This window comes from Nipponia nippon, unplaced genomic scaffold, assembly GCF_047370975.1.
Source record: "Nipponia nippon isolate SJK-2023a ecotype South Korea unplaced genomic scaffold, ASM4737097v1 scaffold_14, whole genome shotgun sequence".
Lineage (NCBI taxonomy): Eukaryota > Metazoa > Chordata > Aves > Pelecaniformes > Threskiornithidae > Nipponia > Nipponia nippon.
In genome coordinates, this window is record NW_028262330.1 from 2341562 (window position 1) to 2366366 (window position 24805).

General features: G+C 53.5%; 1 protein-coding gene across 1 annotated transcript; it reads right to left on the reverse strand.

Moving 5' to 3' along the window:
- Positions 1–461: 461 nt before the first annotated feature.
- On the reverse strand, positions 462–23374 carry CDR2L (cerebellar degeneration related protein 2 like). Its single transcript, XM_009474126.2, has 5 exons — positions 22928–23374; positions 10580–10692; positions 9150–9298; positions 8039–8203; positions 462–6196 (listed from the first exon to the last, which is right to left on the reverse strand). The coding sequence occupies exons 1-5, from the start codon at positions 23004–23006 to the stop codon at positions 5311–5313; spliced, it is 1392 nt and encodes a 463-aa protein (XP_009472401.1). The 5' UTR covers positions 23007–23374; the 3' UTR covers positions 462–5310.
- Between the last annotated feature and the right edge of the window lie 1431 nt (positions 23375–24805).

Sequence of the window (24805 nt, forward strand, 5' to 3'; positions counted from 1 at the left end):
GGGGGCAGCGGTTTGGGGGGGGGGCTGTGGGGGCCAGAGGGGTTTGGATATATGGGATATATATGGGGGGTGTGGGGTCTGTGGGGTGTACGTGTGGTGTACGGGGATGCGTGGGATCTGTGGGGTGTGTGACGCCCGTGAGGTCTGGGGTGGAGGGGAGGTCTATGGGGCACTGTGTGTGGGGTGTAGGGGGTCTGTGGGGAGGTGTGGGGGTCTATGGGGTCTGTGGGGGGGTGTAGAGGGTCAGTGGGGGTCTGTGGGGTCTGTGGGGCACCGTGTGTGGCGTATAGGGGGTCTGTGTGGGTCTGTGTGGAGGTGTAGGGGGTCTGTGGGGCACCGTGGGGGGGATGTGGGAGGTCTGGGGGGGGGTTATGGGGTCTGTGGGGTGCTGAGTGGGTGATGTGGGGCATCTGGGGGGTCTATGGGGTCTGTGGGCGCTGAGGCAGGCCCTGCTGTGGCAGGTGGTGGGATGCCTGGGGACAAGGGTGCTGGGGCGAGGTGGCGGTCGGGTGGCCCGGTGTGCCCCAGCGCAGGGCCCAGTGCCTGGGGCCGGTTTGGGCAGCTCGTTTCCAGCTCCTCACGGCGCAGGCAGCGGTGGGGGACAGCGTGCGCCCACCTGCACCCCACGCTTACGCGAGCTGAGCGGCTGATGGCCGGACATAAAAGTGAAAATACACCCAGCGTTTTTTATTTACTGTCTAGTTTCTGCACCTGGGATGCTTCAGCTTTCAGATTTTTATCTGCTCAAGAGTGCTAAAAAGCTTTTTTTATATATATGTGTGTATATGTAATTTTTTAATGAAGACTGATACGGCAGCACATATATGTTTCCAGGTCTGTAAGAGAGATGCCGAGGTGGAAGGGGAGCGCAGGGAAGTGAAGAACTTGTGGAAATCCTTCAGCTCTTGCTCCTGCTGGAGCTGTCACGGTGGCTTGGCAAGAAGGGTGCGCCTTCGAGAGGGGCAGGATCGCTATTTCTGGCAGCAGGAAAACGCCCAGGCAGGGACGGGGCTGTCATTAGCTCTGGTGTTTTGACAGGAGCTGAGGATCTTTTGTTTAAAACTGTGGGTGAAGTCAGAACGGGTGTTTCGAAGCTGATAGAAAGACAGCGTGCGATTGGGGATCTGAGCTGGGACCCTTCTGGATAATCAGCGCAAAATCAGGAAAGTCGGTCCTCAGGAAAGGAGCAGGTCCCGAACGTGGACAGTCGGTCTGCCCTGACTGGTGCTGAGCAGTGCTCGGGGGCCAAGGACGGCTCTGTGCTTTGTTTTAATTGAATCTCTGTGTCCTGGGGTTCTTCTGCTCTGTTTCCCCTGTCCAAACTCGGCTGAAAACGGAATGCTTTAAGGAAAAAACCCAGAACTGTCAGAGACAAACCACGCCATCTGGTGACCTTAATTTCTAACAGGGAACAGGTAAACGTTTGTGATTTGTAGCCAGAGGGATGGGTAAAATATCCAAAGCAGGATGATTCATTTTACCAACTGTTGTCAAACGTGTCGGCATTGTTATTGTGCTGGTAACACATGCCAAGGACGGTGTCATCGTACAGCGCACAGCGGGGCTGCGAAAAGGGGCTTGGAGGTCACGCAGGTGAAGCCAGACCCATCAAAAAGGAGGTTTCTGTGGCTTGCTCCCTTCCCACGCCGCGCTGGCTGCTGCCGGCACCCAAAGAGCCTCGGCGAAAAGCAGAATGACCTCCGCTTGGGTGGCTGCAGACAGCTCTCCCTGGCAGGCAGGACTTGGGGTGAGCAGGTCTTCCTTTGGCGTGACCCAAGGAGAGCCAAGTTTTTGACGTTTAAGCTGGAGATGTGACTTGCCTCAACACCGATGCTGGCGTAGAAAGCGAGCTCGCCCCATTTGGTGGTGGTGGTCGCTGGTCAGCAAGAGCTGTGAGGAGCCATCCCTGAGACGTGGTGCAAAAGCTGATGTGTCCAAGGAGCCGGTCGCTCCTCGTGTGAGTGAGGGCAGAAGGGAGGAGCGAGTCGGGACTTTGAGGGACCCTCCAGAAGGTCTCAGCTCCCCTAAGAGAGGGACGGCTGCTGAATCAGGAAATCTCCTTCCCCGGGAGAGTTCGAGCTCTGTAAAACCCTTGAATTTGTGCTTCAAGTGGTCCATCCCTGTTCCTAATGATGGGTGCTTTTCTGAAGGGTTGTTCAAACTGGTGGTAAGGTAAGAACCAGACCCGATCTGATGGAAATGCACTTGTCTAAATGTCATCTTTGAAATTCAGCATAAAACTGAATTCCTGCCAAGCTGTGCCCTTACTGATCTTAATGGAGTGAGCTGAACAGGGTCATTGGTTTTGCCAAATTCTGAAATTAATCATTATTTCCTATTACAGCGTACTTGTTCTCATCCATTTTAATTGCATGCAGCATTTTTCTTTCTGTCCTGAATCATGGGCTTTGCTATTAAATAGCCGCTGCTCTCTGTCAGCCCAGTTTCTGTGGTGACCAGTGCGGTTGGTTGATACTCTCTTCTTACCTCGTAATGGGGTTGTGTAGTTTTCCTTGGTGTTTTCAAAGCAATTTGAAAAGTTTAGATAGAAGGTGGGATAAAAGGCCAGAAGATGCTTATTTTTTCCTCCTTTGATTGCTGAAAGCCTCACTTAAGAAAAAAATCAAGTGACTCTGACTCACACAGTCATCAGGACGTATATATATGGCCACTAATATTTTTGGATGCAGAAGAAATGCCCTCAGCACTTTGCTGAACAAACTGCTGATGTACGGCAGCTGCTCCTTTGTTAAGCCAGATACTCGCATCGTGTTACTTACATCAGTCATTTTTGGATGTGTGGCTTTCAAGAAAGACCAAAACAAAAATAGCGTTTGAATTGCAAGCTTAAAAACTGTGTGGTTTTACAGAGACTTCAGAGCTGACAAAAGACGGGGTTTTATCGTGCGGCAAATGTTAGTAGTCCAAGTGCACAAAATGTATGTTATATAAATAATGCAGCAGTGTAGTTCGGCACATTCTCTCTGCTTTCTGCACAGAGGCCTGAAGCATTTTCTTGACCCAAATCGTACATGAAAATCAAAGAAATAACTCTTCTGCTGTTCTTAAAAGTAAAAAGAGCTGTAAAGAAAGTCGCGGCTTTGAGAATACCGGTGTTTTTCTTTTTATTCGAGAAGAGAATAAAGCATTGGAAAATATATTTAATCTGCTGTACACTTAACTGTGGTGCTGATTCACACGGGATCGTTTAAAACGGAAAGCGAAGGGATCCTCTTCCCACACCTCTGCAGCAACCAGATGGCTGCAGGAATCAACGTTGGCTGACTTAAACCAACGTTGCTTCAGACATCCCCGGCTACAAGTGTTGAAGTAATAGGGTGGTGAAAGCTCCGAGAAAATCAACAACGAAGCTTTTGTTGCTGTTGTTGTTCATTTTTTATTTATTTCATTTTATTAGACAACTGCTTTCCATTATAAATAAATAAGGCATGAAGGTTCTCCATACTGTTACAGAGCTGGTAGCCACAGTCGTGCGTATGGCTCCTAACGTTTCTCGAGTTCGGGGCCACGAGGCACCTGAAAATGCAGAGCGTGGAAGAGCGGAGCAGTTGGTGGTGGGCGGTTTGAGGAGGAGACCTCTGGAGCAGCTACGGTTTGGGCATTGCACTCCTGCCAACTTACCTCTGTGGTACTCAGCTTCACAAAAGGGGGTATTTTGGGGTTGTTTTTGCATGAATTCCATGGTGAGTGAAAGAAAGGTAGCTCCTCGCAACATCAAGGCCCTAGACTTGGAGGATAATTACATTTTAACAGTCTTCCCCCTCCAAAGCCATTTATTTATCATTTATCTCAGTGTGGCAAAAATGCCAACCATTTCCCCAAGATTTTGGGATGTAAGCTGGTGAAAATAGAATCCAAATCTGGCCTGAAGTTCGTCTCCAGGCAGGTACAGAATAGGTAGCTTACAGTGACTGCTCGGTTTTTGTGGCTCAATGCTCGGGGTGTCGCCTAAGCTGTAATGAAATGCTGCTTCTCTGCCTAAAACGCGTGTCTGACCATACAAGGTCAACATTTAGTTCATGAAAAATGGAAACTGGTGATTCCTGAGACTGCAGTGGCCTTTTGGCTGGGTGTTTGCATGTCTGTGGAAGCAGAAGTGAGGAGATCTCAGTGCTGGAAAGTGAGCTGGAACATGAGAGGTGAGCAACTTTTGGAGACAGTATCTCAGCCAAGAAAGATTATTTTCAGCAGAAAACTGAAATCTGTCCTCTCGACTGGGGAGGCGTTCAGAGCAAAAAGTGTGGGGCAATGCGTGATCAGCGCTACTGCCAGGGCCGGAGCTCCCGACGCCATACAAGTGTGATGCTTTATCCTTCTGCTTGCATGCAAGTCACGGGTAGTCAGTTTTGCAAGCCCATGCAAGCTGTTTTTGAGGAGTTTGCTACAATGGGGCAATGACAACCTCTTGAAGAGCACAGCACAGAGGGCTGGTACCCAGACCGTGAGATGAAAGCATGTCTCTGATACTGTAATAGCACTTCTTGTCTAGCGTATGGGAAAGCCCTGGTCATCAAGTTCCTACCAGGCACAGTGCTTCACCTGGGCTGAAATACCGGGGCAGATTTAAAGCGAGGAAATCCCATATGCCTACGAAGTCTGGAGAGTATGGACTGAAATACTAAGCAACGCTGATGAAGACAGAACAATCAGTTTTATGTTTCTCTTCAAGTTTTTCCAGTTGCAATGAGCTTGCATTGTGAATAGCTGAAAAACCTGACTGATAAGAGAATGGCTTAAATAGCAAGAACATACTGCCCTTTGGGGAAGGGGAAGGCGTAGACAGAAGTCTCTTGGGTAGAAGCGTAGGTTCTTAGCCATAAAACCAAAGTGGAGGGTTGGGCTGGTGTGCCAGAGCAGCCCCTGAAGTTCTGATGGCTTTTTGTTTTACTTGGAAACCCTGCGCTCCAGCTGCGGCAGGATGCTGGAGGGCATCCAGGCTTTTGCTTGCAGATAATCGGGCTGTAAGACAAGCTGAAAAGGGTGGAGGAGGCGATCGGTTTTCTTTTTTTTCGTGGTGTGGTTTACGTTGCTGTTGTGATGTCTGGCAGCGGCAGCAACTCATGCAGAGATCCGTCATACAGTTTCTGAAATCCTCTAACTACAATGTACAATTGTCCCAACGAGTTGTCCAGAGCCCAAGCTTAAAAAAGTGAGTTGAGTCTCCGTGACGTTTTCTTGCTTGTAGACCTCTCGAACCTTCAAAGCAGTGGGGCCACGTGGCCTTTCCTGGGGCTGAAGAGAAGACTTGGCTGTTGCGATTGCCTGTGGGAGTTTGCAGAGGGGCAGGACTCATTTGCTGCTCTTGTTTTTCACCTTTGTGGCATTGATGTCTGCTTTTGTTTTCTGGATGCGGGAGAAGATCTCCTTAAAAAGAGCCTTGTACTCGGGCTGGCTCTGCTCCAGCCGCTTGTCCACCGCCTCCACGTGTTTGCTGATGGTCTTCTCCATGGTTTTCCGCTCTTCCAACTCGTGTCCCTCTCCCCGGAAGTCTCTGAAGGAGCTGTCGCGAGAGATGGGCCGGGACGTTTGGACCCCTGTGTGGCGCACACTGTCCTTGTGCTGCCGGCATTTGCTCAGGAGCTCTTCATACTTCTCCAGCAAGGCGTGATACTGCTCGTCCACTTCCCTCAGGATGGACATGCCCCGTTTGCGCACGTTGTTAGCGTGCAGCGTGTAATTGCCCTCGTGCCGGCTGACGGCATCCTTGGTCACGATGGCATTGAGGGCTGTGTCACTGCAGCTTTTCCGGACAGGGTGGTTTGGGGAAGGCGTCATGGATGGCCCGTGACTTTTCCCTCCCTCCTCCTCAGACAGGTCGATGTAGTCTGCTTCTGGGGCGTTATTCAGCGGCTCGAGGAGGGCCTCAGACAAGTTGTCTTCTCTGCTGAGCAGATACTTCTTGACTTGTTTCATCTGTTGTAGCTCTAGGAGCTCTGCTTCCAGTTCCTTGATGCGCAGTTTGCAGTTCTCCATCTCACACACCCGCTGCTCGAGGTCCGAGTACTCCTGAATAACGGAGGTGTACTCTCGCTCAACCCTCTCCTTCCGCTGCTTCTCCTGGTTGACTTGGGACCTCAGGGAGTTCACCATGGCTTGGAGACGCTCATTCTCCCTCTCCAGTGGCTTCTGGTTGAACTCCGTGGAAGAGCTGTGGACCTGGAATGCGTCCTCATACCTGAAAGAGAAGAAAGACCCTAGAGAGTCTGACCAAGGGACAATCCATGAGGCACTCAGGTTGCGTCTTATCGTCATGTAAGTAATTCCACTGATGCCCAGAAAGGAGGTAACCTGAGCTCATGGAGTGAGATACGTCTCCTCCCATGTGCCAGGAGACCACAAGTTGTGGCTGTGGCTCTTTTGGACACAGAGACCAGGCTCTGTCTCAGAGAACCTGCAGTCTCATTTGATAGCAGTGATGAAAGACAGGAGAGAAATGAAACCCTGACAGGTAAGAGACTCATCTGGTTAACGGACAAGCCACCAACGTTGCCATGAAGCAAGGATGAACGCTCAGGTACTACCCGTTCAAGAGCTGAAAGTAGAAGGCTTTGAGTTCTTCCTGCTGGAGTTCATCAGCTGCTCGCTGCATCTGCCAACAACCCCAAACCCCACCCAGCCACAAACCAGAAGCGCAGGCTCTGCTCTCCTGTGCCTGGGATGTGCTCCAGGGAGAGCGGGAGAAGATTTATACAGCAAGGGAGGCAGAAAGAGACTTTTGACAGTTACCCCTTCCTCATGGCTCACTGCCTGGGAAGCGGTAACACGCACTGCCCCCTTCCCTCATGTTGCCATTGGGAAATCAGATTTTTCTCCTCCTCGATGAAGTGCCCATGGCATGCTATCTGGTTAGAACAGATTGGAAAAAAGCAAGCACCGTGGCTTCCCCTGGGAGGCCTGACCGGTGGCGGGGGTATTGAGCAGATTTCCAGGTTACTGAAGGGCAGCCTGGCCCTCAGAGCCAGCTGCAGAGCTGCAAGCCCAACTGAGGTCCCGAGGCTCCGGGGGGAGAGGGGGATTGGGGGACGGGGGGCGGGGGGAAAGAACCGTGGAGACATTAAGTGGATTTTGCTGGGGGTTAGGTTATGGCCTCATAAATGTCCCCATTGCTGCTGCAGTAAAAGTGTCCTTTGCTCATATCCTCTGGCAGAGGATGCTTTCAGTAACAAAGTTTATTGATTGCTTATCTATTTAAAGAAGCCTCTGTTATGGACAAAGCTGAGCAAGAAATGCCCTCACGAGGTCAGTGAATTAACACAGTGGCTGGGTTTTAAGGAGGATCAAGTGTGCAATAGTGCTGAAGGTGTTTGTACAGCGCTTGGCAGCACGTGGCATACCTTGGTGTGTGACTGGGGCTCCTGGGGGGTACTGGAGTCATACAGGACAAAATGCACCATCCCGGCTGCTTTCAGTGAGCCAGAGATGCTGGTACTGTGCTGGGAGGCAGCCGCAAAGGGAAGCGGGCCGTGCTGGTTCGGGAAGGGAAGCTGCCTCGGCAGCTCGAGGTGAGGGTCCTCTGCACGTGATGCATTGCTGGGTGGGCTGTACTGGGAGAGGCTGGTTTGAGCTATCTAGAGCTCAAGCGATGCGTCCTGTCTGCTGGGGGTTCCCACACACCTCCCTGCCGATGTGCCGGCAAAGTCCCAGCCCCTCCAGGCAATACCTGTCCCCTGCAGCCTGACCCAGGGCGGCTGCATGAGGCATCCAGATCCTCCGGGGTAGCTCCTCTTGCCCTCTGAAAAAGAGCTCACGTCTCCCCGCTCGAGGCATCACTGATGCTGGGATCACGAAGGCTCTGCTTTGCCAAGGCCACCTGCTTAGGCGGGCAGGTAGGAGAGCGGGAGGTCCTCCCTTCACCTCCAGCATTGAGTTTCAGGCTCTGAGGCAGAGCCTAGATCTTTATGGGGGTGTACGTGGGGTTTTGCACACCCCTGAGGGGCTAACCCACCGCGTCCCCTGTTCACGGGCAGAGGAGGTGGGGCAGAAGGTTGGAGGGGTTGCTAAAGGCAAGGCTCCGTACCTGGGGCTGGAGCACAGCTCCTTAAGGCAGGGGAAGGTGTGGATGGTTCGGCGGCGCTCCCTCTTCTCCCGCCGAATGCGGAGCTGCTCCAAGCTCCGCATTTCCTCCACTTGCTTCTGCAGCTCCTCCACTTGGTTCTGCAGCCCCTCGATCGTTTCTGTCAAGCTGCGGAGAGAGGAGGGAGCACAGATGAGGAGTCAGGCACTACAAGGCTTTGAAAAGTGGTTTTTCCCCATAGAGAAAGCCAGTCTATGGAAGGTGCTTCCAGTTTCTAGCATGTGCCCTGGGAGCAGGACAACGCTTGCTTTTCATGGCCGTGGTTGGTCTTTCTCTGTGTGGTTGCCCTTGGGTGAGGGTGTCTGCAGAAAAGGGTGAGGGATTGAAGCAGCGGCAAGGGATCGTACTGATTTGAGGCCCTCTGGCCTCAGATCAGTTGGCTAAAACAGCCAGCTCTGGGACATAAGCACTGTCCTGGAATATCTCTGCACTAAAAGCAAGCAGGCAAGCTGTTTACTCTTTTCCTCTTGTTTCTCTTGTAGAGATAAACACAGAGAGACTGGGCAGAGATTTAGTTTTGTTCTGGCTGTGACTGCAGTTTGTAAAACTCTCTGCTCTCTGCACAGCCGTTTGCAAAAGATGCTGCATTGCAAGGACATGGCTTAGTCTGTTGTTTCCAGGGATGACCTTGATCGTGGGCCTGTTTTAGGAAACAAAAGTTATTGACAAACTGGTGTTTCAGCACGGACTAGCCAGGGTTTTGCTAAATGTTGGATCTGTGCCTAGTGTGTCTGCTGGGCTGCGTGCTGGGGACCTCCGTGATGTGATTATGTGCCTCTTCTTCGAGGAGGAGGAGGAGGAGAGGCTGCCGTGCCGCTCTCCTGGCAGCTACAGACACTCCTGTATCCAGCCCTCGTCCCGGGGGTGTCTGTGCTGTGGCTGACCTCCGCTAACCAGCATTGGTGCGGTGAGGTTGTGTTGTAAATAGCTGCAAAAGCTGAGTGATAAGAGAACGGCTTAAATAGCAAAGACACGCTGCGCTTTGGGGCAGGGGAAAGGCGAAACGAAGGTCTCAGGTGCAGCATCGCTGCGGTGGGAGGAGGGGAAGCCGTACCACTGTATCTTCTGTTGGGATGTTTTACTTTCCAGCACAAGCTTCTGGTTAGCTAGCTCCAGGTCCCGTGCTGTCAGGTCCAGCTGCTCGTAGACTTTCGCGTGCTGTTCGTTCATCTGCCGCAACATCTCTAGTTGCTTGGTCAGGTACTGCAAGAAAGAGCGAAACAGAAACACTCCACATCCAAAATCCAGGTTGTTTCGCAGGCAGAAATTCCTACAGCCTTTGCGTCCTCTGATAATGTGTTTTGTGCCGGATTTTTCCTCTGCGTGGTTGAACCCATTTGTACAGGTGAAATATTCATACTCCTGCCTACTGTAAATACTTTTGTGTCTAAAATAAGATTGAACTTCCCCTGCCCTCTGCGAAGGGCGCTAACCTCAGTCTCTCGCTGCTTTTTTATTCCTAGTACCCAAAGAAAGTTGATATCCCTGGGACTGTGACCCTTCCCCAAAGGTGACTGAAATTGGCCGGTTGGTTACTGGATCGTCTGACAGATTGATTGCAGAAGCTGCGTTTCCTTGGGAATTCAGGCTAAAATTCCGAGTCCGTGAAGTGTCAGGAGACTCGCGGTTTCTGTGTGTCCAAAGCTCCCTTTCTGTGAGTCTGTCATGGCAAGATTTTTATCCTGGGAGAGGGGCATCTACCCAAGAGCTCACCCTCTGCTGGGACCAGATCCCAAATCCGCGGTGGGCGCGCTCCTGAAGGGCTGCTGGGGAGGACGGCTAAATCCCCCCCCATCAGCTGCCAGACCCCCGCCGCCATCGCGTGCTGCTCTTGTGAACTCGCAGCCCTCCTCTGCCCCGCGTCTTTTTAAATCACGGGGCTTCTGATCTTTTTTAACTCACAGATCCCTACAAGTTTTCCAGCGGATGAAAACCTTCCCGGCACAGCAGGTTTAAGCCTCTAAGCTTAGTGCTGTGGGCTCTTAGAAATACTGCCCTGACCCCAAAGGACGCTTGAAACAGTGGGTTAGATTGCAGCTCTCGGAGAAAGAGCTATTTTGTGCCTCTGACAAAGGGGGCTGTGTTACGGGGGTGCCGAGGGGCCAGCTGGGAACAGACGCGATTATGAATAACTGGAATCAAGGGAAAGCAGCAGCAGCGCAAAGAGAAGCGATGTGAAGGCTGGCGGATGGGCAGGGAAAGGCCAAACGTGCCCCAGATGCAACCTGGTGCCAAAATCTGGTGTGCACGTCTGGGCAGGGGGTGGGGATGCGAGAAGGGGCAAAATACCAGTTAGTGGGGAAAGGGGGTCCTCTCCAGGGCTGGGATGGGCTTTAGCTCCCATCCCCATGGCGCATCCCTTCCTTTCTCCTGGCGTCTGAGCTGCTGGCATTGGTGGAAGTGCCCCTTACCCACTGTGGCCCTTAGGTGACAGCGGTGGCCGAGCAGCTCCCGTCCCCACCCCTGGCCCGACTCTGTTCCTACCTCGATTTCCTGCACTTGTTCCTCGTTGGTGGCGTACATCTGCTGCAGGGAGTCCTCCAGCTCTTTGTTGCGCTCCAGCAGCGTCTTCCCCAGCTCCGCGGCCAAATGCAAGTCTGAAAAGCAGACGGGACAAAGCTGCTGCAGTTCCCGCGCTCCGTGGGTGGATGCGGTGGGGTCCCCGAATGCCACCGCACCAAACACAGTGGCACATTTTGCACGGCGCTGGTGTTATTGGCAGGTTTTGATATGGATGCGTGCTTATGGGACATACAGGATCTGGCCTCTTTTGTCTTGCTGGGCTGCAGGAGCAAGGGGAGGCCGAGCTCGGGACATCTGCAGCTCCTCCATGCAATGAGGATTCGGCGCCCGGCTGGCGGCGTAACCCTTCTGCACCGCACTACACAGTGCGTAGCCAGGATCAGGCCCCAGGCTTGGCTGTGGCAGGTGCTCAGCACCTCCATCCCCTATCACCAAGACCTATGGGGCTGAGAGGGGCTCAGCATCCATCAGGATGAGAGCGAGGGTTGGTAAAGCCCTGCAGGGCCTTGGGGATGCTCTGGAAATTATATTAGTATCTCTAACGAAGGGAGTGCCTTGCCTTCCCCGTCAGCCTCCATCCATCACCCGCTAATAGACTGACATGAATAATAAAACCACGCGTGGCCCGAGGGGGCTGGAAGCACCTCCTGCGTCTGCCGCCCTGGCAGCGCTGCCGCGGCCGGGTCTGCGGCTCTTTCCTTGGGGCAGCTCCGGGGTGAGGACAAACCGCTTTGTGCTCACTCTCCGCCACCTCGAAACGCCCTTAGGAAGCTACTGAAATAGTTGGACTTTAGGAGAAGTGCAGGGAAAAATAGATGTTGACAGTGTGGTCGGATTAAAATACTGGGTTTGCTGCCTCCTGGGTAAAGAAGAAGTCCCAGGACCCTGTGAGCCCTGCATTGGCTAAAGCTTGAGCACCTCGGGTGATGCTGTTTGTGGGCCTGGGGTGGCACGGCTGGCTCCGATAACATCCCTTTGCTTTCACAGAAAGTGGTTGTCTTCGTAAAGCCTGACCTCGTAAAGCCTGACCTATGATCACGTGGGTTCCTATTTTTCCTGGTGCTTTTAGAGGTGAGTTTCTAGCTCTTTCAGTGGCAGACTGAAAATCTGACCTTAAACCTTCAAAAATGTAAGGAAACAGGTCCTGATGTGTGTTATTGCTCTTTCTCTCTCTGGTATGGTTAGAGGAGGGCTATTAGTGCTGCCAGTGCTTGGGACGGGGCTTTCCCGATGGATAACGCTGCGCTGCGGGAAGCGCTGATGTGTTATTAGTTTGGGTGATGGCGGTGTTTCTTTCTGTGCGGCTCCAGCGGTGCCGGAGGGCTGGCTCCCCAGATGCGGCCCAGCCAACAGCTGCTCAGCGTGCCCTCGAATCTCCCCTTTACCACGGGAATGTGCTCTCCAGCTGCGGCCTGCATTGCAGGGTGTTATTCCAGGCTGTGACCTTTTTAATTATAATCCTCATTATCACACAGTGACCTGGTCTGAGGGCTGCAAGCCCAGCTATCAGTGCAATCAAGATATTGGCACGTTTCCCCATGGACAGACCTCCTCCACCTAATTTTTTTTTTTTTTTCCCAAGCACCAAATTTCCCCAGTTTCCAAAGTGCCCTTGGGAGACCGTGTGCTGCACCAGCTGGGGATGGGGGAACAGCCAGATGCCAGCAGAGATGGAGGACAATTTGTGCCTTTAAGCTGCTTGGGGCTGTACTTAATGGCACCGCCACCTTGCCAGAGCTGGTGTCGGTGCTGGAGACCGGCACCTCGCAAACCGCATCCCTCGCAGCAAGCGGGGCCCCGGCGCAGAGGCGTGTGGCGAGAGGGCTCCGTGCTGCGCTCCAGGTAATGAGTCGAGTGTGTCCCCATCCCTGTGGATTACACCAGCGCTCTCCCACCATATGGCATCCAATTTAATCAGCTGGGGTTGAGTTAAGTGGATTAGGCAGCGTAAGATCCTGCATTATAATTTAAAGGGCTCTGTCAGCGATAATTTAATGGGGGAAATGGGCAGCGTTTGGGGACGAGCGGGAAAGAGGAAAGAACGGGGCTGAGCCCTGAGGAGGAAATTGATTCTTCCTTTCCATTTTGAGCGTAAGGGCCTGGGAGACTCCAGGCCTGAAGGACACGGGGGAGTTGGTTCTTTTAGCGTCTTTTAACTGCCTCAGCCATCGTCACGCACACACACTCGCTCCCTGCCTGCCAGCCAGCCAAAGCATCCTCCGTAATCCCGTCCCGTCCATCCCCCTCGCGCCTGCGTCTCCTTCCCCACCTGTTGGTCTCCCCCAGGCCGTGGGGAGGGAGGGGATGCTGCGTGGAAGTGCTTTAATGTCGGCTATAGACCAGATCCCTCTTGATCTTTGCACTAATTGAAGCTCTGCGCGGGCTTGGGGAGCACACAGCTCCTCTCCTTTGAGACCTCGGAAACCTGAATGTGAATTTTTCAGCAAGTTGTGGGGGGTGGGAGGGAAAGAACTGTTTAGGAATTTGGGGATTCTCTCTGCATAACACTGTGGTTTCCCACAATTTTTTGTATTCCTCTTTGCTTCTCCACTGTCAGATCAGCCAGCCAGTGCTGTACGACTTGCCCTAATTTAGCAGATACACTGCTGCCTCCCTTCCCCCTCCCCTCTCGATGCAGAAGGAGAAATAAAGTGGTGGGGAGCAGCTGCGTCCGCTCGATGTGCCCGATCCTTCTGCAGCCTGCCTGCGCTGAAGGCACCGCCGGGAAACGGCCAGTGTTCAACTTAAAAATTGGGGGCCTTGGTGTTGCCCAAATCCTGTTTGGGAGAGGACCACGGATGCAAACTGTCCTGGGCAGCAGCAGCTCGGTGCCCTCCGGGTCTCAGTGCCGCAAGCGCTGACGTGACCCCTCTAATTAACACCAGCCAAGGAGACACCCCGCGTCCCCAAACAAAGAGCTGCGCCTACAGAGCAAAGCGGAGGGAGGGACGGAGGCTGCGTTTCCCTGCAAGCTTCCGCGGGAAAGGCGCCTGAGCGAGGAGGGAGGGGAAGAGAAGAGAGGCCATATGGTGGGAAGGGAGCAGGAGCTGAATCCAAGCAGCGCTCGGTACAGGGGAGCATGGCCGGGCAGTGCATCCAGGAGGCAGCTGTCCTGGAGCTGCAGAGATCATCATCAGCCCAGCGATAATTCTGCTGGCTCTGTGTTGCTGGGGAAGCTTAAAAAAAATCCTGATCCAAAAGCTGTAGCAGGTTGTCTTTGACGGAAAGAGTCCAAGGAACAACCTGCTGGGTGTTCCCCCGCTGCAGCAGCCCACGGCATTGCTGGCACAGGCTGATGTGCGCTGCACGGGGCTGCTGCGGAGCTGGGCGCTTCCCGGCTGCCCCAGCCGTCGCAGCAGCTTGCAATGAGGCACAAAGAGGGTTTGGAGCCGTTTCTGCCTTCCCAGTGCTGGCCTGCGTCTGTTTGGGCAGAGCAGTCTTTGCCACAGCTCGCTCTCTGAAGGGGGTTTTTCCCCCCAGCATCTCCTGGTTGTGGCTTCGGGGCAGCGTAAGCCTGGTGCCGGGCAGGGGAGGTTTCGGCTGCTCTGGGCACGATGGCAATCCGGTAGCTATTCAGATCGTCCTTGTAAAAACGGCTTTCTGGAGGAAGCCACCATCTGGAGCAGCCGCTCTGGGCTTCCCCCCAAAGTCGTCTCTCTTGCATCGAGGGATTCGTGTGTTGAGGCTGTGAGAGAGCATGCCCGCTGCTCCGAGCACAGGCGAGCGGTGCTGCGCTTTGCTCCTCACCTTCAAATAAACCCGCCCTCTCCCCGTCCTGCGAGATGGTCAGGCTTGCAGGGGGTGACAGAAGTCCTTTGGCTTGCCGTGCCAAAAAGCAGGGCTTTATGGTGCGTGTGTTTGCAGGCCCTTTTCAGCGAAGCATCTATGAAGGAATTGCCTGCGGTCCCTTCCTAAACGCGGGGCTGCGGAAAGGGCTGCTCCTCTCCTGCTGCTGCGGATGGTGAACTCACCCGGTAAAGAGCGGGGAGGAGCCGCTAGCGGAGCGCTGGCGTGGAGGTCTCTGGAGGAAGGTCAGGGTGCTTGTTAGCTGATGGATGGGGTAGGTTGAGAGTTAAGAACTGATGTTTAATGCTGTTGACGACTAATTTAATTGCATTTGCTGTCTGCTCCATTACACACGGGTACTTAGAGTCAAGGGTAGGTGCAATTATTCCTTTCAAAATCTAAATAAATGATGCTATGCTGGTTTACCCCAGGGTAGGGTGTACTTGCTGCTCATTTATTTTTCTTCTTAGTTGCAAGGGATTGTGCTGTCTGGGTATATTACAATGAAGATCAGCTTTTGTGTATCCCTTACGGCCGCTCCATGACAGGTGACGGAGGCAATCTGTGTACTTAGCCCTTACAAGCCTTTGCGATGGAACGTGCTGGGGTGCAGAGAAGCAAGTGCCATCTGACAGCGTCTTGCAACCGACCTGCAGGCACGTCTGGGTGTGAAAAAGCCTTTTCAACACGCCCATTCCACAGATGATAGTGTTTCCTATGGCCAGGCAGAGCTTTCAGAGAGCCACCAGTGTTACCGCTGAGGCGTGGATTCTCCATCCCTTTTACCCTGGCGTAACTCGGACATTCCTACCCGAAGCAGCTTTGCACTTGGTGTTCTGTCTGTTTTTCATGGGGACCTGCCATTTTGGTGTGATCAGGTGTACCGCAACGGCAGGGTTTGCTCTGCAGAGCAGCCCGATGCAGCGAGGGGGAAAGGTGCCTCTGGCAGGGCTGGGGGGTGCAGGCAAGAGGTGGGCGCAAAGTCCCCGGCAGCGCAGCCGCGTCCTCCCTCCTTGCAAACCGTGGCTCTGGCTGGGCTGAGCTGACGTTGGGTTCATGGGCATTTCTGTTAGCTTAATGAGATCTGCTGGATTTCCTGCTTGCTTTTTTTTCTTCCTTTTCTTTCCCTTGTGCAATCTGTTACGTACCCCTGGGCTGCCTTTGGCTTTGCAAGCTTCCCTGGTAGGTGGGGAGCTCGGGTGGTGGCAGGGAGATGCGGTTTGCAGGGGGTCGAGGCAAGCACAGTGCAATGAGAGCAGCTCCCTCCGAGCTGTCTCCGTCCCCTGAGCAAAAGTGGCACCACCAAGGAGCAGAAAACCCCGGCAAGGGGCTCAGGGCTGCGCTGCCTGCACCGCGCTGTGCTGCGGGGAAGCCCTCCAGCCTTCTCAGCCCCTGCCCTCCCTTCTTTGCCTTCTGTATTTTTGTCCTATTCAGTATTTCCTTTCTGTCAGCTCTTCTTCTTTTATTCTTCTCAGATGCTCACCAGGCTTTTTTGATTTAATTGATGCTCACCTTTTTCTTTCTGCCCTCTATCATGCTGTGCCCCAAAGCCTCCCCTATATCGTAACGTTTGAGACCTAGGATGGTCACCTCTCCTTATAAGCTGTATGTGTCCGTACAAACACGGACACAGCAGTCCCATCCCCGTGCCCACAGCAATCGATGTGCGTTTTGCCGAGCTGTTAGAGCATGATAACACAGAGAATGTTATTAGACCGTGGTTGGGCCCCACCTGCATCTTTCCCTGCTGTTTTCTTATCTAAACAGCCTCGGTGCCTGTGTTTGCCTTGTAGGCTGAAATGGTTTCAAAGAGCTCGGTGACTGGTGGCTCGGAGGCTCTGATAGCACACCTGGATCAGAAAGCATCCTAAATAAATACATACAAGCGGAGTTGTTGGCGAGGAGAAGTGAGGAAAGAGGAGGGAGAAAGGCAGCCAGTGCTTTCCTGCATGCATTCCTCCTCCAGGCAGCAAAGCTCTAACTAATTAATTATGTCGGGATGCAGAGAACTGTGAGTAGAGGCTTTTACTCTTTTTAAAGCTAAAGACACAGACATGTGGATTGATGCCATGTGGGAATCTCATCTCCCCAGTGTGTTTTTGGGGCAGGAGGCTGTAAGTGACCCAGGACGGCCAAGGAGGATGAGCTCCAGGGAGACTTTACATGTTGTCTTTTGCTGCTGCTGCACCACGGTGCTGTGCACGTGCATGTGCAGAGCCCCAGGCAAAGGCGTCCTGCGAAGGGCAGGTCAGCGGGCTCGCGGCAGGGCATGGCGCCCGCAGCAGTGGGCTGCCACAGCCACGTCAGCTCTCCAGCCCCGCTCGTGCCCACCCGACACATTCTCCTACTCTGAGCCATTGCCAGTCAACTCGGCCGCCCTTGCTGTCCTCTTGCTGGGGGAAGGCAGGCGGGACCGCCAGTCCTGAGTGGTTTGGTCTCTCGGGGAGCAACCAAGCTCCAGCACAACTGCTGCCGGTAGCAGCCCCCACGACCACCGTCAGCACCGTGGCTGCTCGTTACTCCTGTCTGCTACTTCTCATGTGCCAGAGGCACGTAGCTGCAGAGATGATCCTTCTTCCACAGCCATGTGGTACAGCTAAATGCAGAAAACAGCCTGACCCTCTGCAGCAACACCAAAAACCTGCCCACCTCTTCTCCAGGAGCCCCTCTGCTTGGCTTTAAGTGTGTCACCTTGCACGCTGCTGCCCCGCTACTGCTCCCTCCCATCCGCTGCTGGGACATGCTCCGAAGCCCTGTTCCTTGCGCCTGGCTGTTGGCACTGGCTGGAGATGCTGCTCATGTGGGAAGAGGTCCTGGCCTCGGGTGAGCGATCAGTGCCATTCATGGAGCTACGCAGGAAGAACACAGTGCTGTAGCTTTCCAGTCGGAGTTTGCGAGGAAAGGGAGTGATGAAATACTTGATGTACTCTCAAGACAGTGTTATTTATGTCCATCACTCGTCCTGAGCAGCATGCAGGGCAATGCCTCTTTCTGGAGCCCAAGACCAAAACCAGAGCCCCCAAAGCAGCTCTGCTGCAAAGCTTGGTGCTTGGGGGGATGTGCTGCGCTGCTCCTTGCTCTGCCTCCTCCTGCAGAGACCAGTGCTCGGCCACCACCTCCCAGTTCAGTGTTCCTTCCCACGGCTCAACGCTTGCTTGCGAGCCAGTTAAACTTGGAGGACGGCACGACAATGCCCTGGCTCCAACTGCCATCACTGCAGCTGCATAATTGGAAGAGATCAGCGTGGACCTGGATGCTGCACCCTCGAAGGACTGAATTCTTCAGGGAAGAGACAAGAACTGAGCAGTGCCAGGGCAGCTGCACTGCACATGGGATAAACTAGAGCGACTTCCCAGAAGGCTGCAGAGGAACAGGCTGTTTAAACCATTAAAAGAACTGTCACCTTTTGGAGAGAAGGTTTACAACTGTTTGTTAAATATGCATGAAAAAAAAACAACCAAAGAACAAACTCTAACATAAAATCACATTAAAATTCCCAGCTGTGCAAAGACCGGCAGTTGTGTAACATCTGGTCTCATTCCTTCAGGATGTTTTGCATTGGAGATATTTTCCTAAATTCTTGGCCCACAAATGTGTTTTTGAGTAGGTTAAGCAGAAGCTTTGGAAGCCCTAATGATGCGTTTGGTGTGAGCACACAGAGGTATCAGCTGGGTGAGGTGGGAACGCACCACCGTGCTGCCCTGGGAAAGGCCTTTCAGCGGTGGAGATGGAGCGTTGGCAGGAGCGAGCAAGCCGTGCGTTAGCCTGAGCGCTGGCACTGCTTTTAGCAGGAGCAGGATGGGACCGTGGTGCTGTCACAGCTCTAAGTGGTTCCTGGCTGTCACACTGAGTCAGTGCAGCCGCCCTGTCACCAGCCAGCGCTGGCTGGTACCGGAGGGAAGAAAGAGGACTGGAAAATGCAGGGGTGGGGGGGACAGCCTCCGTGTGCAGGGCGTTAGCGGCCGCTGCCTTGGCTCCCGGTCCCTCGGGCTCAGGGCTGCTGGGGGAGGAATGTCCTTCAGGACTCGGGCCGTAAATCCTTTGCACGTGGCCTCGCCAAGGAGAAATGCCACTGTTAGCTGATTGTTTCAGGATGGGAGATATGGAAAACTCGGATTTCTTTTTTTTTCTTGTCTTTTTTTTTTTTTCCCTTTGCCTCTCCTTTCCTTTCCAGCAGTTCCTCCCACAGCTGGAAGTATGTGCCTGGGGTTCAGCAGATGTAGAAAGGAGCTTCTGTGAGAGACTAGGAGGGAGATCCTGGAAGTTGCTGTGCGGGGCTCTCTTTTCTTGCTGCCTTCATTTAACAGGGCAATTTTTATTCTAGGCAAATACATCTCTATATATATTCATTTTTTTTCCTCCCCAGATTCGGAGGCTCTCAGCCCTTCCTCAGACTAACCTAACTGTCATCTTATTTCCTTGTCTCCTGTGACTTTTCTAGTCCCTCTTGTCATTCCCAAGCAGCTCGGCAATTAGTCACTGAAAACTTTCCGCTTCCATAAGCTACCTGCTGTACCGCGCTCCTAAATAAGTAAGTGGCTCAGCTACTGCAGGCAAAACCCCGTCCTTCTGGCTTGCCGCTGGGGAGGAAGGACAGCGAGTTAACCGCTGCGCTCCTGGAGGACAGGCAAGCTGGGTGGCTCGTCCCCCGGGCTGCGCTGCTGGGATACCTGCCTCACGAGGGACGGAATTTGGGGTACCACTAGCCCCCCACCGCAGTGAGTCCTTTGGGCAAGCTGGTGGTGCATTGCAGCTCTAGGGACCACCCCACGTAGGCTGGGCGATGCAGAAAACGGGCAGGTATGGGTGCTAGCGGGTGCTCGCACTGATCCCCTGGGTTCATCCCAACGTCAGGGGCCGATCACCGGAGCGCTGGTGACCCTGTGTCTTTACACACATGAGCTGGGAGTGGTGCAAGCTCAGCACCTTGTGTCATTTTCCTTCTTAGCGTGCAAGCAATCAGATGCTTGGCAGGAGAAGAAGGAATTAAAATAAGATACTTAAATCTGGAGACCTTTAGAGGTTACAGCCATAAAGTCCTAAGCCTGCATTGCAGATGGTTTGGCCCCAAAGTTTCTGTGGCTGCTCAGGAGGAAAGGACTGTCAGTCTCGCAGCGGCAATGAGATGATGCGCTGGTTCTTGTGCTACCTCTGGTCCCGCTGGCTAACTCAGAGCGGTACAAGGCTGCTTTATTTACACGGGAGGAATCACCCCAGCACTTAGGCTGTATTTAGGCTCCAGGGTGGCTTTGAGAGCCCTCCTCTTGGGCTGCACTTTGTGCTCCTTGGCTTAGACCTGAATGCTGGCAGGGGGATAGGGAGGCTGGGAAGATCAGGGAATGCAGCGGGGCAACTGCGAGGAAGACTCGTCTTAGGAGGTTGCTGCGGGGGAGATGAAGGCTGGAAGTGGCTGGCAGAGATATCTGCTGGGTCTGCTCTCTGCTCTGTTTGGATCCAGATGCGACTGAGTTGGCACGCAGCCGTTCCGAACACAAATGCTTCTGATGAACAGAAAAGGTGTCCCCACTTATCCCCAGCTCAGAGTCTCTCATTTTAGCTCATTCATTCTCTTGGGGTCTGGCTGCACGTACACCCTGTACACAGGGTATGATGCAACTGTAGCCACATCACCAGTTCTCAATGGCTGGAAAAAGGTTCACCATCACTGTATGCTGGTTTTAACGCTTAGAGGCACAGATTCCCCAGCCCGTGGAAGGTGAGGCTGTGGCTGAACCAAAGCAGTGCTGGCATCTATTCATGCTTGGAAAGCCTGGCAATAAGCAAAGCCACGCTACCCAACAATCAGAGCTCCATTTTTACCGCTTTCTTTAAATTAGGAAGCCTTCCCAGAGGGAACATTATAAGAATGAAACACCTCGGAGGAGGTGTCCCACTACTGTTTCCATGTCACTGCCAAGTCTCCTGGCTGGGATTTGAGTCTCTGCTTCTACGTGCTACAGCATCTCGGTACAACGCCTCGAACCACGCGGGCTTACAGCACGCTAGGACACGGGTAAAGGAATCTGAAAGGCACCGGCTTCATTTGAACGGGGCTGGAAGGGCCCTGAAGCTGGGGACCAGATCTTGCTGCCTCCAAGGCAAGTGGTGGATTCAGTCAGTTGCTGTGGGTACTTCAGTGGAAAAAAAGAGCGACTGGCATTTATTTTCTTGAAAAAATGAGTTATTTCAGCAAGCCAAAGCTCTGTGGAGGACGGGGAGGAAAGTAACAGGTGCTCGGAGTGGAGCTGGAGGCATGTGGTGCTAAAATGGTTAATTAACATAATCATCACAGAGCTCCCAGTTAAGCCATCCGTTGCTTAGCAAACAGTTTTGGATGTAAATGTAATAAATATTTGATGATGCTGTGAAATGACGATAAAGGCCCAGCAACCAACTGGTTCACAGAAGAACCCTCTCCGCTCTCCTAGCTTAGGTTGCTTCTCGTTTCTCCCACCCCTCGCTCCTAAGGAACAGTCTTTAAGCCTGTGCTTTTGTCCTCCGCCTTCCTGGCGCTGCTGCCAGCCGTGGGTTTCTGCGCGACCCCGGGCCGTTGGCATGCCGATCCCCTTAGTAATGCTGGCCCGCGGCCGCCTCGTAATCGGGCTACGCTGGACGTCTTCCACCCTACTTCCACCCCCGGTTTCCGACCCAACGGCTTCGTGGCTGGGCCGTTACCAAAGACCTCCGGATGCTGCTATGGATGTAATGCAAAGGCACGGTGTATGTGGACAAAGTCTAGCGCTGTCCTTCATGATGTTTTGTGCACCACGCAAATTAATTACGGTTGTAATTACCCTGTAGTAATTTCCAGTTGGCTGATTTTAGTTAAAGCCTTCCCCATCTCTCCTTCTGAGTTTGTGCAAGCCTGTGCAGCCCCCATTCGTACAGGAGGCTGCAAACCCCACAGCTGGGCTTTGTTTTGGGTCTGTTTTCCTCCAGTCCTGTATGTGCTCAAAGGTGGAGTCTCTCCCCAGTATCAATCCATCATCCGGAGGCAGTTATTCCGCATTTACGCTGCCAGCACAGAGCTGGGAACCTGGCCTGCAGTGGGAAGGTGCTTTTATTGTTGTGAGCCAGTTGTATGGTGCCAGTGCTGACTCACGAACCTGACACCGGGGACAGCGTTAGGCTAAAAATCAATTGGTCCCGTGTTGTTCAACGCTCCCTGTATTCATCCGTAGTTCTGCTGTTCCTCAGCCTGCACCCTGCCCCTGGACCAGTGCCCAGGCCCCTTGTGAGCCCTGGGAAGACGTCACCCAGAAATGTGAATTTCTGAGCCCTCAAAGGCTTCTCTGTTTATTCAGCTGATAGCTCCATCTCCGTGCTCTGCCCTGGCTTAAGTTGAGCGTTGTGTTTCAAAGAACAGGGCCCAGTATCCTGCTATTGACACCTCCTGTTAACTGAGAAATTGGAGTTCAAAACCAGCTGCAACAGTCCCTGGGGGGCCGCTTATCATTCCTTGCTGGGCCTCTGCCCTGCAGCTGAAGTTGTGTAAACTTTAAATCGTGACATAACGTACTGGAGCAGAGGCACTGCAGCTGGACCACACGTCCCCGCTGCCAGTCAGCTGGCTAAAGCAAATATATAACTGTACCCTACCTGTAGTGCGACATGTCGGAAGGCTGCTGTCTTTGGGTAGGAATGATTTTTCCCTACGTATGACAAATCAGTTCATTTCATTCCTGGGGCCTGAAACAGGACTTTTCAAGTTATTTACTTACTGTGTGTTGACTCAAAATATTAAGATAAGTAAAATAAATTGAAAAAAAGAAGCCCCAAATACCCACAGCCACCAACTGTCCAGCCTGAGGATAAACAGGACATAGAATGAGTGCCAACGTAGGTACAGCCGCTTCAAAACAAACTGCACAAGCGAATGTTTATCCTTTAACAAGGCTATTTCTGCTCTTTGAAACTTGGCCTTGATTTTTGGTGGGTTTTTTCCTCCTTCCCAATTTCTCCCGCATTTATGGCTGATTGGAAAAAGCTCCAGAAGTAATGAGGTGACTTAGAAGCTGGAGATCCCTCTGGATTTAGGCTTGGACAGCAAGAGCTTTTGGGAGACACTTTCAGCATCCTCAGCTTGGCAACATATTATTTCTGATGCATTAATTTCTAATTAGTGTGCCTGCTAACTCTGCCTGCAACTGCTCTGAGATGAAAGCAATGTCATAACTACCCATGGTTGATTCTGCCCGCAGCAAGTTTTCGGGGGGAACTGGCTTCCTTGTGGACGTAACACACCAAATTTTTTACCCCCCCTTGGTGCTCGGAACGGATCTGGGATCCCTGCCTCTATCCATCGGGTTTAAACTTTCCACGGCCAGGACAGCGGCTTGGAGCAGCGGAGCCGAGATTTCCACGGAGGTGCTGCTGCAGGATGAGGCGCTGGCTTTCCCAAGGAAATAGGAGTCTTGAGAGAAGGTATCCCACCCTCTTTTACCCGGGATTTGCCCCCTTTTCTGCCCCCGCATCCCCCTGGCCCGCCATCCCTGGCAGCTTGCGGGGTGCCCCCATCCTTACCCTGCTCCAGGTCCTGCTGGTCGTACCAGGGCTCCTCTTCCTCGCTCTGAAACTCCTCCATCCTGTCGGTGCTCAGCATTTAGCACCAGCGGCCCGGGGAAACGCGCAGCATCCGCCACAGGGGACCGCGCCGCCGCCGCAGATGCGATGCGGGGATGGATGCGGGGATGCGGGCGGGGATGCGGCCTCGGTGCCCCGGCCGGGCCGGGAAGGGGGGGTGGCACGACGTGGCACCCGGCTCCTCACCGCTGCCCCGGCTCTGCCCGCCCGGGGGGGCGAGTCCCTCCTGCCCCAGGGCCGGGGGAGGCTGCGGGGGGCGAGGCGGGGCCGGAGCGGGGCCGGGGCGGGGGGCACGGCTCGCACCGGGCTGGGGGATGCACAAAGGAAGGAAGAGGGCCCGGCGCAGCCAGGCAGAGCCTCTCTCCGCAGCTCGGTGGAGACCTCTAGCATGGAAAAGCTGCAAGGAAACCCGGCGAGAGGGAAGGGGGAGGCGAGGCGAGACCGGCCGCCTCCTCCTCCTCCTCCTCCGCCTCCTCCTCCTCCTCCCGGCCCAGCCCAGCCCAGCCGCGGGGCGGGCAGGGGGCTGCAGGGAGCGGGGTTTGGGCTTGGCAAGGTGGGGGTGACCCGCGGTCCCCCAGCCCCGCTGCCTCCGGCTGGGTCCCTGCACCCCCGGGGAGGTCAGCCAGGAGCAAGGGCTTGCTCCGGCGCTGGCTGGGATGCGGAGGGTGTCCTGGCCTTGCCATGGGCTTCGCGGTGGCTTTGGGCAAGTCTCGGGACCCTTCAGTGGGGCTGTGGGTGCCTCCTCTGCCTTGGTGGGGCTGGATGTGTTGCTCTTCAAGGTGGGGGTGTTTCTGAGCTCCCCGGCTGGGGCTGCGAAAGGGGAAACCCCAACACAGCCCCGCAGCATCGCCTTAGCGTTGTGTCTTCCCTCCAGCCCTCCCTGGTGAGAAACCAGTGCTTCTGAGGCCGGTTTCTCTCTTATTTTTGAGGACAAACTCTTGTGTCTTTCTGAAGGGTAAAAGGAGCCTAAAACTGAAGGAAATGAGGGTTTGTAGAGTTCTGAGATGTGTCTGTTACATACAAGTAAGCTCAGAAAAGACTTGGGATTTTGGTACGTGCTTTTCAGCTTATGGGAATAAGGGTTAGAGAAGGTGGCCTTTCTCCTACTTGCTAGTGTGGAGTTTGGTCCAAAGGGATTTATTTGTCCTTGTCAGCGCTGGAATCCATCAGATCCAAATTAACTCACGTGGCAGTGGGTTTAGATGATTATTTTTTTGCCTTCTGTGTGATGGAACTCCTTGGATTTACACTTGATTGTGTTACCTTGCAGCGGTGCCTGCAGAAAAGGCAATATAAGGTGTTTACGCAAGAGCAGCAGACTGTGCATCCAGAAAAGATGGGATCTGTGTCAGAAAACTCTGTCCAGTCCAGCGGTGACAGGCAGCTGAGAGCCCTGGGTGATGAAAGCGATGGCTAGCACTCAGCTCTCCGGCACAGCAGCAGAGGAGGGAAATAGAGCAGGGACTAAGAGAGAAATTGTAGGCAATTCCTCTCTCCTGACAGACCTCTCCACGCACATCTACGTACTCCCAAAATTCAGCGACTGCCTGAGAAGTCTTCTGCCTTAAGGCAGCTGCAGACCAGAATCAAGGAGTCTCTTTTAACTTGGTGTTTATAACTCAGCAAAGTCAATCTGGGAGAAAGCTGCCTCTGACTGGCTCCCAGATCTTTTTGTGAGCAATTTTAATATAGAAATTGGAAGATATTAACTGTGAAAAATAATCGCCTGTGAAAAGCGTTCTGTTCCTAAAAATAAACTATCATCATTTGTCTGTACAGTATAGCCGTACTGAGTGCTCGGATGCAAAGCCCTAGGCT